We start from the raw sequence: 21,114 nt of genomic DNA on the forward strand, positions 1-21,114 counted from the left end.
AAACCACTCCTTGTCGGAGAAGTTCGAGTATCGGCATCTTCAACACAGCACAGGTCTGTGGATTAATGTTTAGCTTCTCGAAAGCCGGAGATTTTCTTCAAAGACAGAGAGCGGCCTGTCACGCGTTTAATCGGCTCAGAGCTTTTCGAAATGAATAACAGGGGTACGGTGTTTGAAAGCCTCGGCGAAACCGGAGAATGCTGGAAGCTAAGGAAAAAAGTTTTGCGAGGGTCCGATGTTCCCTCCGATCTCCCCCACCCGAGCGGCCGCGCGCCCGGCTTGCCCGCGAGCCGTGCTGGTCTTTGTTTACCCGGCATTCCTCAGGGCCGCTCGCGCAGGTTCCCCGCGTGAAAATGACTTTGGATTCCAGACAACTGTGTCCTCTGCCCACACAAACACCAGTCCGGGAAAACAGGAAAACACACACACACAGCACAGCCATCTGAGACCCATTTCAGACACAGGGAATGATACAGACTACCGCATTGCAGGAAGAGAACTGCTGAACGTCTATAATAGGAAGAGTAAGAATGATTGTTGTTGAAATAATAACTACACAATGTGTATAAAAGCACCAAACGTATTCTGTATTTTTTAAAAAGCGTTGTTGTATTTTTCTCTTCAATAGATTAGATTTTGGAGCAGATTTTGATGTCCTGAGATGCCCAAATGGTGTGTGCGTTCATATAATTTCACTTTTCTTGTTACATTTACAGGTATTTACACTGATTCCCTTGGTAGACGATGTGATTATGACGCGACAGCCACTTTCGTGGTTGTTGGCGGAATTGGGGTTGTTTAGTGTTTTTTTTTTGTTTTTTGTTTTTGTTTTTTTATGGGTCGACCATAAAGAAAATGTCTTTTTCTGTTCTGCGTTTCGGTTGGCAGCAGAAAAGGAGTAAGAGCCGATTCCGAAAATGTCCGCGGTGGCTCCCGTCCTCAGAAATACGGGGGGGAAAAATTGTTTTTGAAAATTTAAAATTATATTAAATATCTGTTTTGGAAATTTAAAAAATATATAGAACAAAACCCACCACCAGAGCTAGGAAATAAGCCCGAATAAGAAGAAAGAGGGTTTGTAAAGTAGTAGAGTAGGAAATGCACGCCGAGTCGCAACGCCAGCCTTACTCTATATCTGTTCTCTTCCGATCACCGAAAAACACAACTCAACAATCCTCTGCAGATTTTAGTTTTAAAGGAGGCAAATTATCCGTGCTGAGAGGACAAATCTGTGCCTACTAAAATATAAAATATGCGTGTGTTCGTCTGCAATTCAATAGGTTACGCGGTTTCCGTACATAGTTAAAATGGCATTTTAACTTTTGGGGGATGTAGATATGTATATCTGGTCTAGAGTGCTTTATACTGAAGTGTCAACGACAGTAGCTCAGTGGATGAACTATTAGGTGCTAAACTCTTTTAAAAGTTATTATAGATGGCTTTAAGGAGAAGTGAGTATTTTCTCAATGTCTAATATTTATTTAAAACTCGCTAGGTCGTTTTTCCCCCGAAGATACCATCTAAAAGGTTTTAACATTCCTTTTACGAGCACACGGAGCTGTACATATATCGACTTAGATAAAAAACAAAACAAACAGCTGTAAATGATAATGATGCCAAAACTTGAAATGTGAAATTCTTCCCAGCTTGAATAAAATGAACGCCCATTGCGATGAAAACAGATTGTATTTACCGACGGCAAATACATACAAAACATCTGTAAAAACGCATCACTAAGAAAATTGCGCAACTTCCACACCAGCTTAGATTTCTACAGCTCTCTCAACAAGTTTCAGCCAGCAGTATTACCGAAAGGCAAACATTTCGATGATACAATCAGATACCAGTATATTTCTGATATTACAATCTGACGTCCATACTTCCTACTTGGCCGTCCATTCTAGGGGTCAGCTTCCAATGAATACTTGTTTTTCCTGCGTGCCATTTCGTCTAATACCATCTTATCTTTCATCTGTGTGCATCTGGGTACACCTCAGTATTCATTAAAATATTTTAATACATTTCAAAATAAAAGCGACAGGATTGACCACTTTACAGATGGCCAGCGTCGTGCATCGGAACAGTGTGCACACAGTTCTCGGACTATACACGACATATCACAGAACCTTAGCTTCGGTAATAAACCTTACAGATATTACTTAAAACATAGACACGTAGGGCTGAAGACACAGTGAGAATAGTACTGCAATACTAAGAAACCCACTAATCCAGCCCATCTGTAAATACAAGATCTTCTGTTCTGCATTTACAAATACTACGTTACTAAAACGATTAGTTCCTATACTGTTAGTTACTAGTGATAATGATTATGTTTATCCAAAGACGACGCGGGTTGCAAAAAAAAAGGCAATTTTACAGCACCTGAGGAAAGGGCGATAGGCACGAGTGTATTTATTGTTTAAAATAAGTTAGGATTTACTTAACTATCGTTTTAACATTCAGCTGAAGTAAAAGAGAAGAAAATGCCCGCAGCTTTCTCAACGTGCCTGTCGGATTTTGGAGGTATCTGTTTGCTTTGGATTAATTATGTCATCTTTTGAAATGAACAAGAAAAAAGACGATCTTAGACTGCAGTCCGGTATTATTAAAGAAAAGGTACCCGCCGCGCTGTGCCAAAGCGGGCTGCTTAATATCACCGAGCATCGCTGTGCTGCTCCCCACGCAAACACAGAGACATATCAGCCATGTGTCCCCTGAAGCCAAGAAAAAGATCTTTCATGCACTATAGATATTTCCGTATGTCATAAATAGCACTTGTGGCAGTATCAACAACGACAATAAAATGCAAACATAACATGTTCTTTTTCTTCTCTGTATTCCATAACTCTCAATAAATGAACGCGCTAATACCCTCCGCGAGGGGACACCCATTGACATTCACAGTGCATTCTTGATACACGAGATGAAATATATGACACACTCTCACAATTAGCTAGTGCTGTTCGCTCGCCATTAATATAACTAAAGAAGACGGAAATATCCCCAAACCACCTCGTCTTCACATTTCTGCCTTGGCAAACACTCCATCAATAGGCCGTGCAGTGCCTGCACCAGAAGGTAATTGTTCTGTTTTTGAAGGTAGCGGTTTCTGCTTGGACGTCAGGGGGGGGGGGAAGGGGAGAAAGAGATTTTCCTTTCCGTGACTGAAACCCGCGAGCCAGGCTGACACCGAGCTCGCGCGGAAGACCCGAACCTTTCAGATGGGCCGCGCGGCACGGCGCGGCGGCACGCGGGGAAAGGTGCACCATTGCGATGGGACACCTCGCAGACACGACATATTTATGCTCCCCGTGGTGTTACGTGGCTTTAAATTGTGGGGATGGTGCCTTGCGGCTTTCAAAAATCCGATGACACTCCATTGTGCGTGTCTGGCAATATTGTGTTAAATACCTGTTTTTGAAAGGACACATGAGAGCCGGCTGAGTCCAACTGAGATTTTATTAAACCCAAAAAACACTTCCATCATCACCAGTCCATTATACCCGAGCACACTTTACTTCTTTTAGCAATAATAGTACCACCTCATAATGTATGATATAGATTTTGTGTTTGCGACATTAAGTACCGTTATATATCCTTCACTGTTGTCTTTATATACATAGAATGCTTGGAGGAGAGAGCGTGCCTGTGGATGACAGGGAAATGTGCTCGTACTGTTCAATTTCAATTACTGCTAATGCATACCTGCTGCCTGTCTATTACTGTACGATTCCCAGCTAAACTGGGATCCCTCGCAAAGAACTAAATGGATGCGCCGGGGTTCCATCAATCTTCAGCATGATGTTTCTGCAGCTTATTTATAACAGTGATTCACTCCCATTCAGGTCCGCTGACAATCACCCTTCGGCTGCGGCATCTCCGCCGAGCCGCAGGCAAGAGAGCGTGAGCGCACCTACGCCCGCGCACGGCCAGGCGGAGAAGCGCGCGAGACGGCTGTCCGCAGGCAGGAAATCAGCTGGATGTGGCATTTAGCTCCAGCCTGATTTGTGCGATGCTGGGGGGCAGGATACCTCCTACCCACGGTGACCCGCGCTAGCCCACCGTGCTCGGCTGGCCACCACTAATCCGCCCCTGTCCTTCGCTCTTCTACGTAGGCCAATTGTGGCGCTGCCACTGTCTGTGCGATAAGACTTATTTCCCCCCGAGCACCAATACATTAGAGGGTGTCTGTAGGCGCTGTTGGTAAACAAACTCTCTCTACATCCTTCCTCTAGCCGCTGCTGTGAGGGCTGGGGACACCTCTTTCCTTTGTGCATGTCTTCAATCCTAAGCCACACACCTAACGATACGATCTGTGATCTATGCACGGCCTGTTTCCAACGGGGGAACACGACATTTTGACGGCTGTTTTCTTAAAGCCCAGCTCCGGTCACAGAGGCGCTGCTGGTCAGAAATCAACGCGAGTTTTTGTCTGTATCCCTGCCGTGACTCGGAGCCTCTCGCTGCTGTTTTCCTTTTTAAGTGCCCCTTCTCCCACAGAGAAAGAGAAATAAAAAGAGGTGATGGGCAGGGGATTACGGCTCGCCCGCCCGGGCGCGGAGGAGCGCGGTTCGTTGTACGACGCCAGTCGCGGACTGGGATAGTGAAGGTGACGGAACTTGTCGCCCTTGATGAAGACGAACTGACGTAATCAAGGCAGTTTCTTGTTGCCGAGCCAGGAAGTCAATCCCAACAACATGAAACTACCTAAACCACGCACCAGCTGCACGTGAAGGGAGAGGGGTGGGGGGGGGGGTGTGCGGGGAAGAGGAGGGTGGTGGTGGTGGTGGGGGGTTACTCTGATACACCGCCAGCCTGAACGACAGGCTCTGAAGGAGGAGCGCCGGCGAAGAGTTGGAAGACGCAGAAGTTATAAAAAGAGATGGACAAAGGAAGGGGGGAGTCCGGCACTACCCGGCTTCTTCACCCAGAAGCTCTCATCTCGTCCCAGTGTCGCTGCCTGCCTCTCAGAAGCACATCGCCTCTGACCAAAAAAGCTCGCCTTCCGCCCGCCTGACTAGTGAACACTTCGTTAAGCGCACAAACGTCTGAAAAAAACAACAACCCCCAAACTACTAGGTCAGCAAAGGCATTACAAAAACACATTTCAATAAGGAAGCGATTGTTTCTATTGAAGTGCCAGTCAGCGGCCCCGGTCTCACTCCCCGCACGTACCTGAGGAAGTGTCTGTCAGTCACTGCCAGTAATCCCTCCGTGCTCTGAATAATCGCTCTCTAACTGCATCGCTATGCCAACGGAAAAGCAAATCAGACTGCACGCACTTGCACCGAACACCCCAGGGACAGCACAGCCCAACTTTTTTTTCTGACGGTGACCATCACAAACAAAGAAGCAAACAAGCAAAAAAAAAAAAGACACAGGCAAGGCTCGTCCAACTTCAAAGTCTCACAGACACAATCGCACAACAGCCACAGGAAAAACTCCCAGCGGCGCGAGGAATATTCCACGAGCATCTCCCCCCACCGTCCTCCGCCACCGCGGAACCGTGCACGAAGGTGGTGTTTATTTGACACACACACACAAAAAAGAATCTTGCAGCTCTAGCTGATCAAAGCCACGCGCGAGGCGCTGAGCAGAGAACCCCGGCAGCAGCACGAGCCCTCAGCGTCTCCGAGAGAGAAAAAAAGTATTCGCCATGTCTCGTCCTACCTTCGGCTTCCCCGGACGCGCGGCGGCGGCGGCCAGCTAGCCCGTCTCCGGTCTCCAGTATCCGTTCCTTTGCTGTGAGTGGCGCGCCGCTATCCTAAATGAAATGTCGCGTCAATACCAGAACCTGCGGAGTGAGTCCCGACTCCACACACCGCAGCCCGAGCGCTGTGAATTAGCCCTCCTCCGCTCACCTTTAACGCATCTTTTACTGCTGCGGCACATTATATTTGCAGATCATAAAAAACACCTCCAGCGCTTTTCCAGGACCGTCCTGACATTACTGTTTTATGACCTTGACTTATCGTGGTCACCTGGATAATATTTAAATCAACGTTATGGTCTCTCACTTATATTAAAACTGCCACGATCTCTCCCCCCCCCCCCCCCACACACCCACACTCTCTCCCTCTTTCTCTCCCTCCCTCTCTCCTTCTCCCATAAAGCCATAAAGGACAAGCGCGGGGGAACAGGAACGGGTTAGGAAAGGAACATTCCTGGGAGAAAATAACTTTCCAAATCCCCTCTGCAGTCTTTTTGATTCAAGTGGATTTTCTACAAAAAAATTGTATTTTTATTTTTTCTTTTCTCTTTCTCTCTCTCTCTCTATATATCAGATATGTTATTGCTCAGTGAAGCAAAGTACATGCAAATACAACAGGTCATATTAAATAGTGCACCGGAGGGGAAAAAAAAAAACAACAACAGCTCGTTACAAATAACACATCCACAAAAATAACATAAAAGAAATTTCAACACGATGAATGAAATTGCAGGGCAAAGTGTGTATCAGTTTTTTCTTTTACATACAGACAGGGGAAGAAACGCATTTTCACTTTGGACACAATGCACAAACAATATAATTCCATTTTCAAAACCGTATCGCTGTCAGAACAGCGCCCCACACTTCCAAGAAAGTCCTTACAAAGATATTTCTTTAACAATCGAAAGGTTATACAGATATTTCACCTGACTCGAGAACCTGCCCATTTTTTTTAAATTCTGTATTGAAATGCTACTCGTCGGTTTTATTTTAAAAAACTGAGTTTATGTTTTTGGCTGTCGGACGACGTAAACTGCATGCTCTGCTTTTTTTATTTCAATCTTTTTGCTGCTGTTGTTGTGGTTGTTTGGAAGCGGTGGAAGGCTTCTCAGGTGTAGCTGTAACCTGTAGATAGCTCTCGCACTCGGCTCTCCCTGTTGAGTTTCTTCAATTTCATTCTCCGGTTCTGAAACCAGATCTTCACTTGTCTGTCGGTGAGGTTAATACTCCGGCTGATCTCCAGGCGGCGCTCCCGAGTCAGATACATGTTAAACAAGAACTCCTTCTCCAGTTCCAGCGTCTGGTGCTTTGTGTACGGGCACCTCTTCTTCCGCCCGCTCTTCGCTGTCAGCCAGTTTCCTGCGACTTTTTCGGCTTTCGAGTTCTCTGCGGGGAACAACAAAGACGGAGACGTATGTAGCACCCACACGAATGGCTCAGCATTTCGGTCTCTGTTTTTTAAATCACACACACACACACAAAAATCAACAAGAAACAGACGCCTGACAAACGGGAAGAGCGCGTAAGCGCATCCGTCTCAAGAGCGGATGTTCTCGCGGCGTCTAGCTGCCCTTGAAATCGGAAAGGAAAGGCTGTTGGCCTGTCTCGAGACACCCGGCTGACGGCCCAGCAGACACTGTCCCCTCGCCCAGCAGACAGGACAGCTCGAGGGTACAGGACGCGCACGTTTCCTCTCGCCAGCTTGCTCCCAGGTCCCCTGGCAGGCTGGGAGTTGCGAGCGAAGCTCTAAGGTTTTAAAAGATGTAATTGATGTCTTTAATGAACTGTATATTTCCATTTCAGTAAGAAAAAAAAAACATGTGATGTGAAAAAAATGGACTAATGCGCAAAAGTCACGTCTTTTATAACTGTTACACATAAATATTAAAGGATACTTTAAAAGCGACCCATCATGTTGTGTGGTTGTGTATCTGTCCGTTATTTGTAAAATTATGGTTTTGGTTGTTGTGAGGAAAAGCCCTTCAGCTGCGGAGGAAGAACATTAAAATGTGATTTTGGGGAGTATGTTGGTCAGCCTCCTCTGAAATCTGCGGCTTGCCTCGCGGCTTTGATTTTCAGACACGGGTTCTCGACAGTTCTGGGGTTTTCAGAGAAGAATCATCCACAAATTGTCACGAGATTCAGAACTTTCCCCTCGGACGGACAGGAAGATCGAACGAGCAAGTTTCTCCGATTTGATCGGGGATCGGAACCGCCTGCACGCGTTTTGATTGTAGGGAAAATTAGTTTTATACCTTCCCCATTTAATTAAATACCATTTAGTAAACAATTTTTTATCAACTTTACCTTTTCCCTCAAAAAAACAAAGAGCAGAATTTATGTGTCGGTGTTTTTAAATGAGATTTTCAGGCGTATCCTTCTGTATTCGAATGTTTTCAATTAAACGTCAAAGCAGACGCAGAGCGCGCAGGCTATTTAATACGTTCTAGTCACCTATTCGTGAAGAAATCTCAAACTGTTTTACAAGTAAGACATTATTATGGAATATTGCTGGAATTAATATTCCAGGAATTGCACAAATAGTAAACCTCTGGGTGTGATTTTCAAATATTAATAAAATAACCATTAAGGTGACGTATTAATATTGTTCATATAAAAAAACCCAAAACGATTAGGTTGTAGTTATATTATTAAATCAATCCAATACAAACATGAACGAAAAACTAAAAATCTAACAGATGTTTTTTTTTTTACTTTTAGTTTTTAATTGCACTTAATATTCAAATAAAGCCTTAAACGAATTTGCAGTTAATTGATATACTACATGCATTGTTACATAATACAGTAACAAAGCATGTTGCATCGATTTCAATATAAAAATGTGGATTCTTTAAAGGTTTATTAATGTGTCTGTTAGCGAGGTGTGTTATGGTGTTTACATTTTAGTGCTACACTTTTTTTTTGCAATACAGGATCTTCACAAAGTATAATTTCCTTCATCTCACAAATACCCGCCTCGTGAATATAATCGGCACATAAAGATGAGCTGTTAATTCGCCTACAACACTCATTAAAGGCGATATGAACTGTTAAGCGCGAGGCATATCATAAAAACAATCCAAGAGAGATTCTATCGAAGTATTATTTACTTCCCGTCTGGATTATGTGACACAGCAGGCTGAAACTATAAACCACATGTTCAATAAAAATCATTTTCCTTTTTCTCACTATTTTTATCACACAGTACTGCTACTGTATAAACCAGCCCTGAAACCACAATAATATCAGGTCTGCGTTCCGTGCCAACATTTCCGAATCGTTCTGAACACTGGGCTGTATTGTTTACTGTGTCTATGCGTGAGTGTGTTTCACAGCCCAGTTTTCCTGTTTTATGACTTTATTTCGAGCCTAACTCGTGCATATAATGTTCAATCAAATTAATCGATATATTAAAATTAAAATTGTACTTCGTTATCACTAAAGTCAACAACAAATATATTTACACATGTAGCTATCACAGAACCTTGCTTGTTTGTCTACTGCTTTCTCTCTTTATGTATTCGAAGCATAACTGACACATTTAATTTTTCCATTATGCTATTTCGAGAAAATTTAAATATTTCATTTGAAAACAGTAAAACGAGTGACTATAAACAACAACATAAACTCAATGTGGGGCAAATGACGCATCGATTTGAGGGGATTCGAGGATTATTATTGAAGATGACTGAACCTCTTAAAAAAGTTTTTTTTATTAATATTTAATATGTTCGTATATATGCGCATGCATTTCACAGACACTGAAAATGTTGATCAGTTCTTTCGTGTATTAACGCAATACGGCTTATCTTAGTTTTTATTATTAGAAAGTCCCACTTAAAAAAGAACACACCTCTGTTTTTATGGAGCCCTGGCTGTGAATTAGCTTTCCAAGATCTCGTAAAAAAATAACCGCAAAGACAAACCTGCTGTTTAAAGGGATAAACCACGTACTTGGTGTTACTTGTACTACAGCGAATCGAGCACCGCATCCCAAACACCACGGACTTGATATTAGAATAGAGTAATAGCAGTTCGTGTCGGTTAGCCCCAGTACATACTACATAAAAGCCAAAGCACAGATTTTTACTTTCATCAGTTCTGCATCAGCAGTAGAAATGGCATGTTACCTAGTCAATATTCTGAAACCTTTCTTTGTAATCTGAGAAAGACCGAGCCTGACGTTGGATCTTCTCATGGTGAAATGTAGACGCACGGTTCGAGTATCGGGCCTGCCTCGACGGCGACAGATCATTTTCAAAATATATAGATATATATATCTATATTTTTTTTTTGGGCGCAACACGTCAGAAAACATAAAGGTATCAAGTATCCGAGGGCGTGAAAAAAAGTTAAGGCTGTTTTATTTCGCAGCCGGCCTCGGTGAGTTCCCCTGCAGTCGTATCCGATTCCTCCACCACAATTACCGCTCTTCTCGTTTTATCGCCCCTTCGCCTTTACAGCGCGGTAACACAAGTCATAAGCAGACCGAGCCCTGTCATCTGCGACTGTATTTACTCGCGCTCCTGCGAGCCGTGAAGCGGGCTTCCTAGCGCTTTCTAAACGCTGTTCTTGGTAGGCACGGCCGGCCATTATCCCTGTCAAATAAAAAGATGATTAGAGGTGAATAGGGAAATTCCATCATCCTTGGTGAGAATTAGCACAGACCCGTCTCCTATAATTACCCGCGTGAGCCCCGCATCTTCAAAGAACTGAAAATATTCATTATCAGGCGATTCGGCACCGTTTAAAGCAGTGCTTTTAATCGTGCTGTGTGTGTTGATAATATGAAAAGCGACCAAGCAACGCCTTATTTCCCTTTAAACACGCAAAACATAATAATTCCGCTTCCACGAAATGTTGATCTTGGGCAAGTGTCTTGAGGTTTTCTGTCAATTAATGGAGGTGTGTATGTGTGGGGGGGAGGTTGCGGTCGCAGATTTCCTGGCCCTCCTGCCCAGTATTGGCGTTCTGTATCTCACCTTGTTGATGAAAAGCACGCCTCGTTGCACGCAAATCAACCAGAGAGTTAGCGTAACTGCACGCATAGAGACGACGCGCGACCACAAAGACGCTTGATTTAGAGCAGTATCCTTAACTTTAAAAACTTGAAGGGAAAGGGAGAAAACACAGAAGCTTTGCATTTGGTTTCTTAGACCTTTTACGTGGGCCTACGGAATGTAAAAATATTAATAACACTGCTCCCCCGATAAGCCCCGCTCAAACAGTTTTCCAAGAGCCATTTTCGCATGCAGTCTTCTAGGGAAAACTTGTGTTCTCGGGTGGTTCAGCTCAGCAGCTGCAGGGCGCTAATCTGTAAAGGTGTGTGTCTGTTGTCGTTGGGGGTTCGGCTACCTTTCGCTTCGCTGTCCGAGATGTCCGTGCTGCTGTCCGTCTTGGAGAGCCGCTCCGGCTCGGGTTCGGCTAATCTCTTCGCCGCCGCGGCGTCTTCGCTCTTGATGCCGGCGGGGCCCGAGTCCCGGTCGTGCTCGCCGTTTTCCGAGAAAGCCTCGGGCACGGGCACCCCGGCACCCGCGGCGGTCTCGCCGGGAGACGCCAGGCTGCCCACCGAGGAGAAACCAGGGCCGAACTCCCCCTCCTCCTGCGCCTTCTCCCCCGGGTAACCCTGACTGACGCGGAAGTAGCCGGGCACCGGCACCGCGCGCTCTGGCGGGCTCCTTTCCGCCCCGAGTCGGGTGTAGGTGGTCGGTTCCCCCGGCCCCTTGGCCCCGTTGACATCCGCCCGGAACATGCAGCACATACTTTCCTCCTTGACGTTGCCCGCCGGGAAGGAGCAGGAGGGCAGGGGTCTGGCAACAGGTTGGTCTGTCCTGCACGAGCCCTTGGGGTCGCCCCCCCACGTGTCCAGCTGCGCCAGGTAAGGCGAGGGGTGGTAGGAGCCGAGAGGCAGGCTGACCGGGCTGAGTTCGTCCCTCTTGGGGAGAGAGGAAGGCAGGATTCCACAGTTCCTCATCACTGTACAGCCATACTCGGCGCCCGTCTGCATGTACATCCCGGAGGCGGCCGAATACCCCTCACTTCGGTACGCGGAGGGTCCCACCAGAGAATCCATGAGAAACGACCCCGTAGCTACGTTGTTGGGACATGACATTGTTGGTTCAGGAGTCAGGGCTGCGAGGAAGATTACGGCAGTTGGGAGCTGACATCTTTTTGGGGGGCAAAAAAAAATATCAGCAACATAATTATGGATGCACAGCGCCCGCCACGTGATTTTCAGACCAATGGGGTTTTGAAAGTGGCCTTGGTGCTCCAGACTGCGGTGACGTCAGCGAGGTCAAGTTGTAGCGGTTCGGAGCTCCAGCGTGGAGCAAGGGCGCCATCTAGCCAGCCGAGCGGGGTAAAAGCACCCTCCCGCCGGGGAACAAAGAGAAAGGCTTTCGGCCCGAGCGGAGCCGCGCGACCAGTTGAGAAGCTCGCAGGCGACAGAGGTAAATCAAGCACGCGACAAGCAAGCGAATGTCAAATTCACATCGAAAGTGGGGAAAAAAAACACAGATTCGAAGGAATCCGGAGAAGAAATTCGATCACGGCTTGTTTCACTACGGAAAACCAGCGCTGTTCTGTCGGTAAAATCATCGTAAGTTTACTACGAAAAGGCGTATTAAACTACTGCTGAATCAGGTTATTTAGCCAAACACCATCTTACATTATTGAATAATATGCAAACTAAATATTCTTCTTGCTTTTTGAGCTCTTATTGTAATGTCCTTCAGCAGATTCACTTTCTTGTACGCATTAAAAAAAAAAAATCTGGACTGTGTAGACTCATTCCGCTGTACTTTTTTTCGAAAGTATTGTGAAGTTTCCTAAATAATTCCAAGATAAATGTACTAACGTTCTGCCTTGAAATATGCTGATTATTGTGTGTAAAAAAGAGCAGCAATTCTTTAGAAAGTTCAGGGATGATTTTGTTTTTTATGTATTAGTGCCTTATTTTGATTTTGAAAATGGCCATTTCTGGACACTACAATTTTATTAAAATTAAAAAAAACCCGAGAATTTAAGAGATTTAACAGAAGCTAAGGCAAAAACAATTTTTGTACGAAATTTAGCATGAACCTCGTTTACAGAAGCATTAGAATTCTTTCAATTCCAGTAGTGTTATAGTTTTATTTTCAGGTTCAAGTTTTTCAATGAAAAACCTATTAGTAACCAGAACAAATAGATATAATTAGCTACATAATCACTAATTATTTTCATGCCCTCTCTACCTTTTTTATTTTAATCATAAGCAATCAATATCCGTTTCCATTAATATTTTGTTAATTAAAAGCATTTCCATTAAATCATTAACATTTTCATTAAGAATGTTATTCTTTTCGATTAAAAAAATCTGTGGAACACATTTCATTGTGTTTGTGCGTTTTTATTATTTATTTATTTTTAATGTAATGCTGAGAGACCTAATTGTAAAGAGATTTAAACGTGAACTCATCCTTGATATTTGTAATATTTGTTTTCGTTTAGGCTTGTCTGTTCGTTCAGTTATCCAAAAGAGAATGAATTAATTCTCCTTTCGTATGATTGCTTTACAAAACCTCGCTGATTCATATATTCATTGGACTTTTATATGTTTTCTTACTTTTCAAAATTAATAAAAAAAACATCATGTACTTTATACAAGATACGAGGACGGGAAATTCCTTCTTCGAATCCTAAAACATATTATGTTAATTTAATCATATTTAGAACTGAAACAACATGGTACATATATTGCGAAGTGATGGATGATAAATATTTTTCAGTAAAAAAAAAAACTCGCAATCCAATGTTAGAATTTCTCCTTAATTTGAAACAAAGATGCGAACAATCAAGTTGAACTCCAGGCCTATGAGTTTCATGTAATTAAGTCGCCATTACGCACATGATATTGAAGCCTGTAGTTGGTGTCCGTGCAAAAGGCCTGTATGTTTAAAAACACATTATTTTACGGTTCGTGTAAAATCGCTAAACTTTCTTGGCTCGACGCGAAGGGCTGCAGTCTTTGACTCGCCGCGCGCAGAAGCCAGGCCGGTGCAGAGACCTGGGTTGTTGTCCTTGTCCGTGGCGCGTGATTATTATACCTGCGAGCACAAAGATTTCTCCGCCCGCACGACTGTGCACCACCTCCGGCTGCTTCATCACGGACAGACCTCGGGAGCTGCAGCCCCAGTCTCCTGTGTCTCCGCGTGCTTGTGTATTGCGACTCCGCGCCATCGAGTTACCTGAAATTTAACTTTCACCGGAGTTAGGCGTTTTGCAGGATTGTTTATTTTAATAATAATAAATCATGGCGACCCTGTGTCATTAATTAGTAGTGTGTGCATCAATTAAAATATAATAATTACTTCAATAATGGTATGTTTAATTTGTTAATTTATTTTTTTTATTTTTATTTTACCGCAGTGCTTTTAGGCGCCGGAAAACGCCTTTATCCTGATCACCGCTAATAATCTCATTGCTGAAAGGGGATGTGTTTCTCCCAGGCAGAACGCACGGGATGCGGGGTGGAATGAAATATCTATGTTGGCGTGAATGTGGACGTTTGAGCTCGAAACGGTGGTCTGTGCGCCGCGGTTTCGCGCTCAGTCGTGTTTTAATCCCCAACAGCAATTCTAAATAAACACAGATGACTCGGTGCCGAGACACGCGATACAGGCGACTGGGAACAAATCCGCTTCATCCGGGACTTAATTCCCGCGGAGCCCAGCTCCCCTGATTCCCTCCAGAGCTACAGACTCAAACTCTCTGCTTCCCAATACTGCAATAATAACGAAGTCTGGGTGTCCTGGTGTATTTAACACAGCGTGAAACACAGAGGACAGACGGAAGGAAAGAGCCGGAAACGGAGACAATGAAAGCAAAGTCACTGCAAGAGCCGCACGTGTGTTTGGACTATTCATTCCCTTACACTGATGCTCAGTTATTTTGGAAAATGTTGAGATTCTTGTGTTTTTTTAAAAGTTTCGTTAAAGTCAACTAAAAAAACGTTTTAGAACGTCTATCAATCGATACCCCCCCCCTCCCAGCCCCCGCCATTCCCAACAAGCACACACCGGGCCCCCCGGCTGTCCGATTCTACCCTCTCGTGTTGCTCCGGGGTTCGGACCAGCGCTTCTCTGTGACCGTGGAAGTGCCGTTTCCAGTTTCAATGGCGCCGACAGAGGGGGTCACCGGCAATGACCTCGCGCCACAACACTCCTGGAGCCGCTCGCGCTCGGCAGGGCCGCGGTGGTGCTGCGGTTCGGGCCACGTCAGTCAGGTCCAGTCTCGCTGGTCTGTCGTGCTGTCTGTTTTTCTTTTCGGGGGGGGGTAGACGTGTTATAAGAAATCAAAACGTTTCTCCTTTCTTCCTCACTGGGAAAGTAAAAACTATCGCACGCAACTGCAATATTTTGCGAGCGGCAGAGCGCATGAAGTCAAAGACGGATTAGAAAGTGTTCGAAGAGTTTTGGAGTCTCGTCTCCTATTTTGAAGGATTTTAATCCTTAAAAATAATTCAGATACAGGAAATGTATGTATCGAAAACGTTATATAAATATAAATAAATGTTGTTTACGACCGAAGAAATGGCCTAATTAAACTTTTTTTTTTGTAAAGGTGGGGTTTTGTTTTTTAAAAAAGGTTTGTTTCTAAGGGAATTTGCAATAAAACGCGAGTCTATGCCTTTTCCTGAGTCACAACCAATACAATACTGCCAGAACGAAGCAAGTGACCAACCCAAATATTTTTAATAATCACAAAAAATATAATAATAATAATAATAATAATAATAATAATAATAATAATAATAATAATAATAATAATAATAATATTGTATAATGTTTTACAAATTAAACAAATAATGTTTTCGTTTTGGGGAATGCGTACAAATCAAACCAATTCTATTACAAACTACAACATTACTTGAACACGTACTGTACATTTAAAAAATGTGCACATTTACGAAGAAAACGATTTTAACGCATGGACTCGGGGCATTTGAAAACGAATTGCATTATACTAAAATAATTTACACAAGTGTTTTCTTCCATCTCTTTTACCCTGGAATTTTATTTTTACAGTTTCGTAAGGATAGTTATTGTAGTCTACTTATGGGAAATCGGCTCTGAACACTCGCAAACATATAGAGGGGTACTTTTTACCAGATCGTTTGTTATAAACAGAAAAGCCGAAAAGAGTTTATTGTCCATAAAGAGCATTTCTCGGCTTTGAATCCCCACTATGCTTAACTGAAAAAAACGGGTCTGTACAACTGTGTCTGCAAGTTTAGCATTCTTTCACAGTAACAATTAGCGCCCTCACACCTGGTTCCACAGTCCCCCGGATTCGAGACTAGATAACAATGCATTCGTACCCTGCTAATGGATTCTTTAGACACAAGAAAAACCCCACACCGCCTAACGCAGACTGTTTTTTGTCTGGAAATTCAGTTTGGATGTTGGAGAGATTATTGTGAAAGTATTGTTAATTGTTCATACGAAATATTTGTATTTTTTTTGTTTAATTTATATAAATTGCCATTCTGCTGCATTAACAGCTATTCATTACAACTGTTATTGGCACTACTGCTATTAATATTCTATCATGCAATAACTCAATATGTTATTATTCTAAAAATAACAATTACATGGGAAGATTTCAGCTGCAGAGAAAAAATACAGAACTGCATTAAAATCCTGGATAAATTATTTCAGCAGTTTTAAAATATCACGAAATGTATATAAAAAAATGTTTAACCTACGTTTTTGTTCGTTGAACGTGATTCAATTTTTTTATTTTAAATGTATCTCAAAATAGCTCACTGCAGCTAAGTCGCAGATCAGAAAACCGCATCTACTGCACACATACAAACAATAAAAATGCTTCTGTTTATGGGAAAGTCACGCAGCCCACTCGGTGGAACAGCGATCGGCTACCTCATATTAAAATAGTTATAACAAGAAGCAAAAGAAGACAAGCCGATAGAGATGGGGTTTCCCTTCGCCAATGCAATGTGTGCGCGCTGAAAGCCAGAGAAGGATTTTCCTTCTCCAGTCCAAACCACAGGCCACCACTTCTCACGCAGGAACACGCTGACCCTCATGTTCTTTGAGTGGAACTCATAATTCTGCGGCGTTAATACATTATTTCAAATAACCTCCCAAAGAGCTACGACAGCGACAGCACCACGTATGTATTATCTATATCTATATAGCAAATATATTAACTGCAGATCATTATTTGCACCCAACTGGGGCTCAGAAGGCGCAGAGAATTCCGGTTAGCCTTTGCATAACACAAGAACATGTTCGCATTCATAACATGCGCATTTACCTAGTTGCGTGGTGTACATTTACTTCTCATGGAATTAGATGAGAATTTAAAAGCCGCAATCAAATAACACTGCGTTGTGCAAAGTCCTCAAGTCTTTTTCCACGTAAAAATAATAATAATAATTTAGTTGCACGTCTTTAAGTGGAAAAAACGATCTATAGATCTGTTATAAAGCCCTTCTATACTGAGTGCACGTATGTGCGAGTTGTTATGGCAAATCGACGGAACGCAAACTAAAGAAAGGAAGGCAGAATTGAGCACGCTCTGTCCCCGTCACGCGCTAGGCCTCCCGGCTTCCACGCACAGCCGCGAGCCGGCCAGGCACGGGAGCGGCTGCGGGGGTCCGCCCACGCGCCCGCGGGGGCATGCCGGGTACGGTGACACCAATCTGACAGCAGGGCGTTGGGGCAGGTCCCGTTTTCAGCTCGGGGGTGCCTAAGAACCAGACCCCCCCACCATCCCCGAAGAACTTCCTATCTGTAGTAAATAATTCGCTTTCTTAGTTCGCCGGACTGCAGCGTCCTGACAATGCGGAACAGAGAATTTATGCGTACAGCATGTTCCGTTTTAAAGATAATTATAAATCAGGCATCTGTAATGTATAAGCACGTCAGCATTATATTAAATTTAAATATCGTCAAAGGCCATACAAATTACTCCAACACGCAGCCCATACAAGTTATTTATAGCGTTTTCACCACCTACATAGGAGGCTGCGTATATCTGCATATAGGCCTGCATTTATATGCGCGCGAACACAGCGCCGTCTTTAATAAGTCTCCGCACCGGCGGGGTGAGAAAGAGACGTGTTTTGGGAAACAAATTAGTTTTGCTGATACATTCTCAATTTAACTGCCCCCCTCATTCTTCGTTCATTTTAGTCACGTATTCTTTCTGCACCTATGGTTTTCGCCACAAGGGCTCGTCTGTCCCTGTGGGTCGGTCCACATCGTCACGATCACCCACCAGAACGGGAGAACCCATTCACAAACAACCACGGATTTACAAGGGAACACTAGTGGGTTTCATTCCGACTACTGAGAGGACAGCACCTCCTGTCGCGCTATCAGGTAGCTTTCCCTTCATCTAGAATGGCCTCCTTTTACATTCAGTCCTCCTGTTAAGAGCTGTGAGTAATCCACAGCAGGTTCCACGGTGACAGACCCCACCCACCCACAAAGCCCACACAAGCATGAACACCTCTACACTCCCCCACACGCAACAAATCGACGCCATCTTAAAGAACAGGAGAGAGCGGAAAAAACATCACGTTTTCACGTGACTCTCGGCACACAAAGGGTGCAGAATATCTACCTCTGCCGAGCGGTAGTGCTGGTTCTGTCCCGGCATAGACGTAACCAACGCAACGAAACGCCTTCAATAATATCACACCTACGTCCACTTTATAAATAAACGCCACATCACGGAGAAACATGCACAAACACATAAACAAGTTGGAGAAGGCTCATTATTGCTTGGACAGCATTTGACGTGCGGTAATGGGTACGTTTATGCTCTCCAGTATAAATCAGTCTGTCTCCGTGGCTATATATCTTAAATGTAACACATATGTCACATCTTATTAAAACGAGACAGAGATGCAAAGACAAAGCGACGTTTGCCATTGAGACTCCAGGCTCACGGAGCGGCGACGGCCCCCAAAACTTCCAGGTCCGGTTACCACGGGATTCCCTGGAGGGATCTCGCTGTGTCCACAGTCCTCGCATGATCCCCTCCGGCGAAAGGCGACAGATCCCTGCGGTCCTGCCCTCCTGAAGCAGCCCGGGACAACAACTTCAGGCCATCGGCACCACAGCGCGGCCAGCGAACGGGGCATGCTTCTAGAGCTGTGCCGCACCAAAAAGCAGGATGCTCTGAAGGGTCAGACGGCAGGATGCGAGATCTATCTGTCTGTCTCACGCTGGTGCCGTTCCCGGCTCATCCCGGATTATGTACCGCAAACTTCTCGCTTACGTCAACGGCGCGTCGGGGGTCAGCACACCTTGCGTGTCACTCGACACCGCTCTGCCCGCACGCCGCGCGGCGCGCCCGACTCTGTTAATTACCTCGGCTGGGACGTGCTTCCTCTCCCCGTTTCCGAGCTGGCCACGGGAGACCGCGATCGCCTCCTGCGTCACCAGACAAAGGCCGTGATATCGGGCGGGCGTGTGTATGTGTGACAATCAGAGCCAACCCCGCCTTGATCTTCCTCTCCCTGCTTTGAGCTTGCCCGCTCGCTCTCTCTCTCTCAGGAAATGTGAACTTTTTTTAATACATCACCGCTTGAGTTCCAAAGGTTAAGTGTCGTAGCATGAGAACGGAATAACCTACCTTTACAACTATTATTTAATATTTGTATATAGGCCTCTCTTCCCTTGTCTGTTTATATATATATACACACACAGAGAGATGCGGAAAATACACGACTTGTAAAATTACAAGCCAAACGAGTTATAAAACTTTTCATGCGTGAAAATATGAAAACTTTTACAGGGACAATAAAGCGCGTTTACGGGGCGCGCTGGCGATCTCCCAGGCAGCCGCAGGAGGGTTTACCTGCCCGCGAGGTCGCTCCGCGTGCAGCAGCCCCGGGTACCCAGCCGCGCGAGCTCCAGCCGCCGTTCCCTGATGCTGCTTTATGGCGGGAGGGAGGGGGGAGGGTGAAAGGTGACGGCCTTGACTTTATTGAAGTTCAAAGGCAGCATTTGCTAAGATTTTGGTATATTCTGTCTCGACGTTTTACGCGTCGAACAGACTCACAGCAAACGGACACGCGCCTCCGCTGCGCATATTTTCGCGGAAAAGAAAGCATGTTTTTCTTTGAAACCTTTTTTTTTATTGAATATGAGTGTGTGTGTGTGTGTGGGGGGGGGGGGGGTGGAGACGTTTCCCCGATTACTTACGCTTCACAAAGGCAGGGACGCAACCCAACCTTTCTTAACCATGAGAGCCGCCGCCAGCACGGCCCTCTCGGCCCCGCTGCCACCCAGCCTGTCCCGCTCCGGTCCCAGTTCAGGTCCTGGCTGGCCCCCTGCCTGCTGCGCCCCCCTCCCGGGAGGAACATCAGGCCCCACGTGTCCCACCAGCCCGGGTGTCCCTGGCAGCTCCGCGCGGGTGGGAATGGATTGGCGGGCGATGGGGGGGTGTGTGCACTGGATGTCCAAGTTCTAAGTTGCCGTGGTCATTCCCAAAGTGAGGAGCAGCTGTCTGGGAGAGGGGAATGGACGAGACGGAGTGCGCGTGCGGGCGGGGGTGGCTGAGGGGGGTCTGCTGGTGTTGGACGGACAGTCTTGCTTGTTTACTGTTTACTGCGGAAGTCACTCGCCGAACAGACGGCGCAATTAAGACAGAGGGAGAGAGCGAGAGAGGGAGAGAAAAATCAACTCTTTAGTGCCTCTGCCTTTATGACTTTGTCTAGACTGGACGAGTTCTTCAGATGGTCATTGGCGATCACATTAGCTGGGCACTAAAACTGAAGGGCCTTCTTTTTTCCTTCCTACTTTTTTTTTTTTTTTGGGGGGGGGGGGGGTCCTTTCAGGCCCGCCGTCCGGCGCGTTGCACCTATGTGAAGGTTCCCCGTTCACACACACATTTGCGCGCGCACACAATGTGTTTTCCCTTAATATCGAGGTCATACCTGGACGAAAACCAATTCAGCATTACAGCGCTCGCCTAATTCTTTGCAGACTGCCTGGGGAAAAAAAACAAAACAAAACAAAGGCGAACTCGCTGCGAGAGAGAGAGAGAGAGAGTGTGTGTGTGTGCGTAAATATACACCACACAGGGAAACGGACAAAATAATGGCAACATTTCAGCAACAGTGTCAATAAGAATGTCTGCATGCAGAAATTCTATTCTTAAGCTCCCTATTTTTAGTGTTCTTGCCAGTAGCCTCCTACGCAGAAGAACACAGCAGGATAAATACACCTTCGCCGTTCTTTTTATGCACAAACAGGATCTCCCTTGAGAACACATGCCAAGGATATCGAAGCTGACTCTGCAGATTCGAATATGTTCGGACACACGGGCACGCACATGCAGAGCCTAAACGTTAAACTGGGTCACAACGCAAATGTTGCGTGGGATCG

The 21,114-nt window shown here is 45.1% G+C and overlaps 1 protein-coding gene across 1 annotated transcript; it reads right to left on the reverse strand.

Annotated features, from left to right (window-relative positions):
* Window positions 1–6,266: 6,266 nt before the first annotated feature.
* Window positions 6,267–14,666, reverse strand: LOC148678464 (homeobox protein Hox-C10-like). Its single transcript, XM_088633568.1, has 2 exons — window positions 11,066–14,666; window positions 6,267–7,096 (listed from the first exon to the last, which is right to left on the reverse strand). The coding sequence occupies exons 1-2, from the start codon at window positions 11,820–11,822 to the stop codon at window positions 6,819–6,821; spliced, it is 1,035 nt and encodes a 344-aa protein (XP_088489694.1). The 5' UTR covers window positions 11,823–14,666; the 3' UTR covers window positions 6,267–6,818.
* Between the last annotated feature and the right edge of the window lie 6,448 nt (window positions 14,667–21,114).

Source organism: Lepisosteus platostomus, chromosome 1 (genome assembly GCF_059453375.1).
Source record: "Lepisosteus platostomus isolate fLepPlt1 chromosome 1, fLepPlt1.hap1, whole genome shotgun sequence".
NCBI lineage: Eukaryota > Metazoa > Chordata > Actinopteri > Semionotiformes > Lepisosteidae > Lepisosteus > Lepisosteus platostomus.

What these genes read in the sequence shown, in the direction of transcription:
- LOC148678464 (XM_088633568.1), bottom strand. Translation starts at nt 11,822, where the DNA reads ATGTCATGTCCCAACAACGTAGCTACGGGGTCGTTTCTCATGGATTCT. An exon ending in CTCGGACAGCGAAGCGAAAG is followed by an intron (nt 7,097 to 11,065) that starts GTAGCCGAACCC and finishes TGTTCCCCGCAG; the next exon opens with AGAACTCGAAAGCCGAAAAA.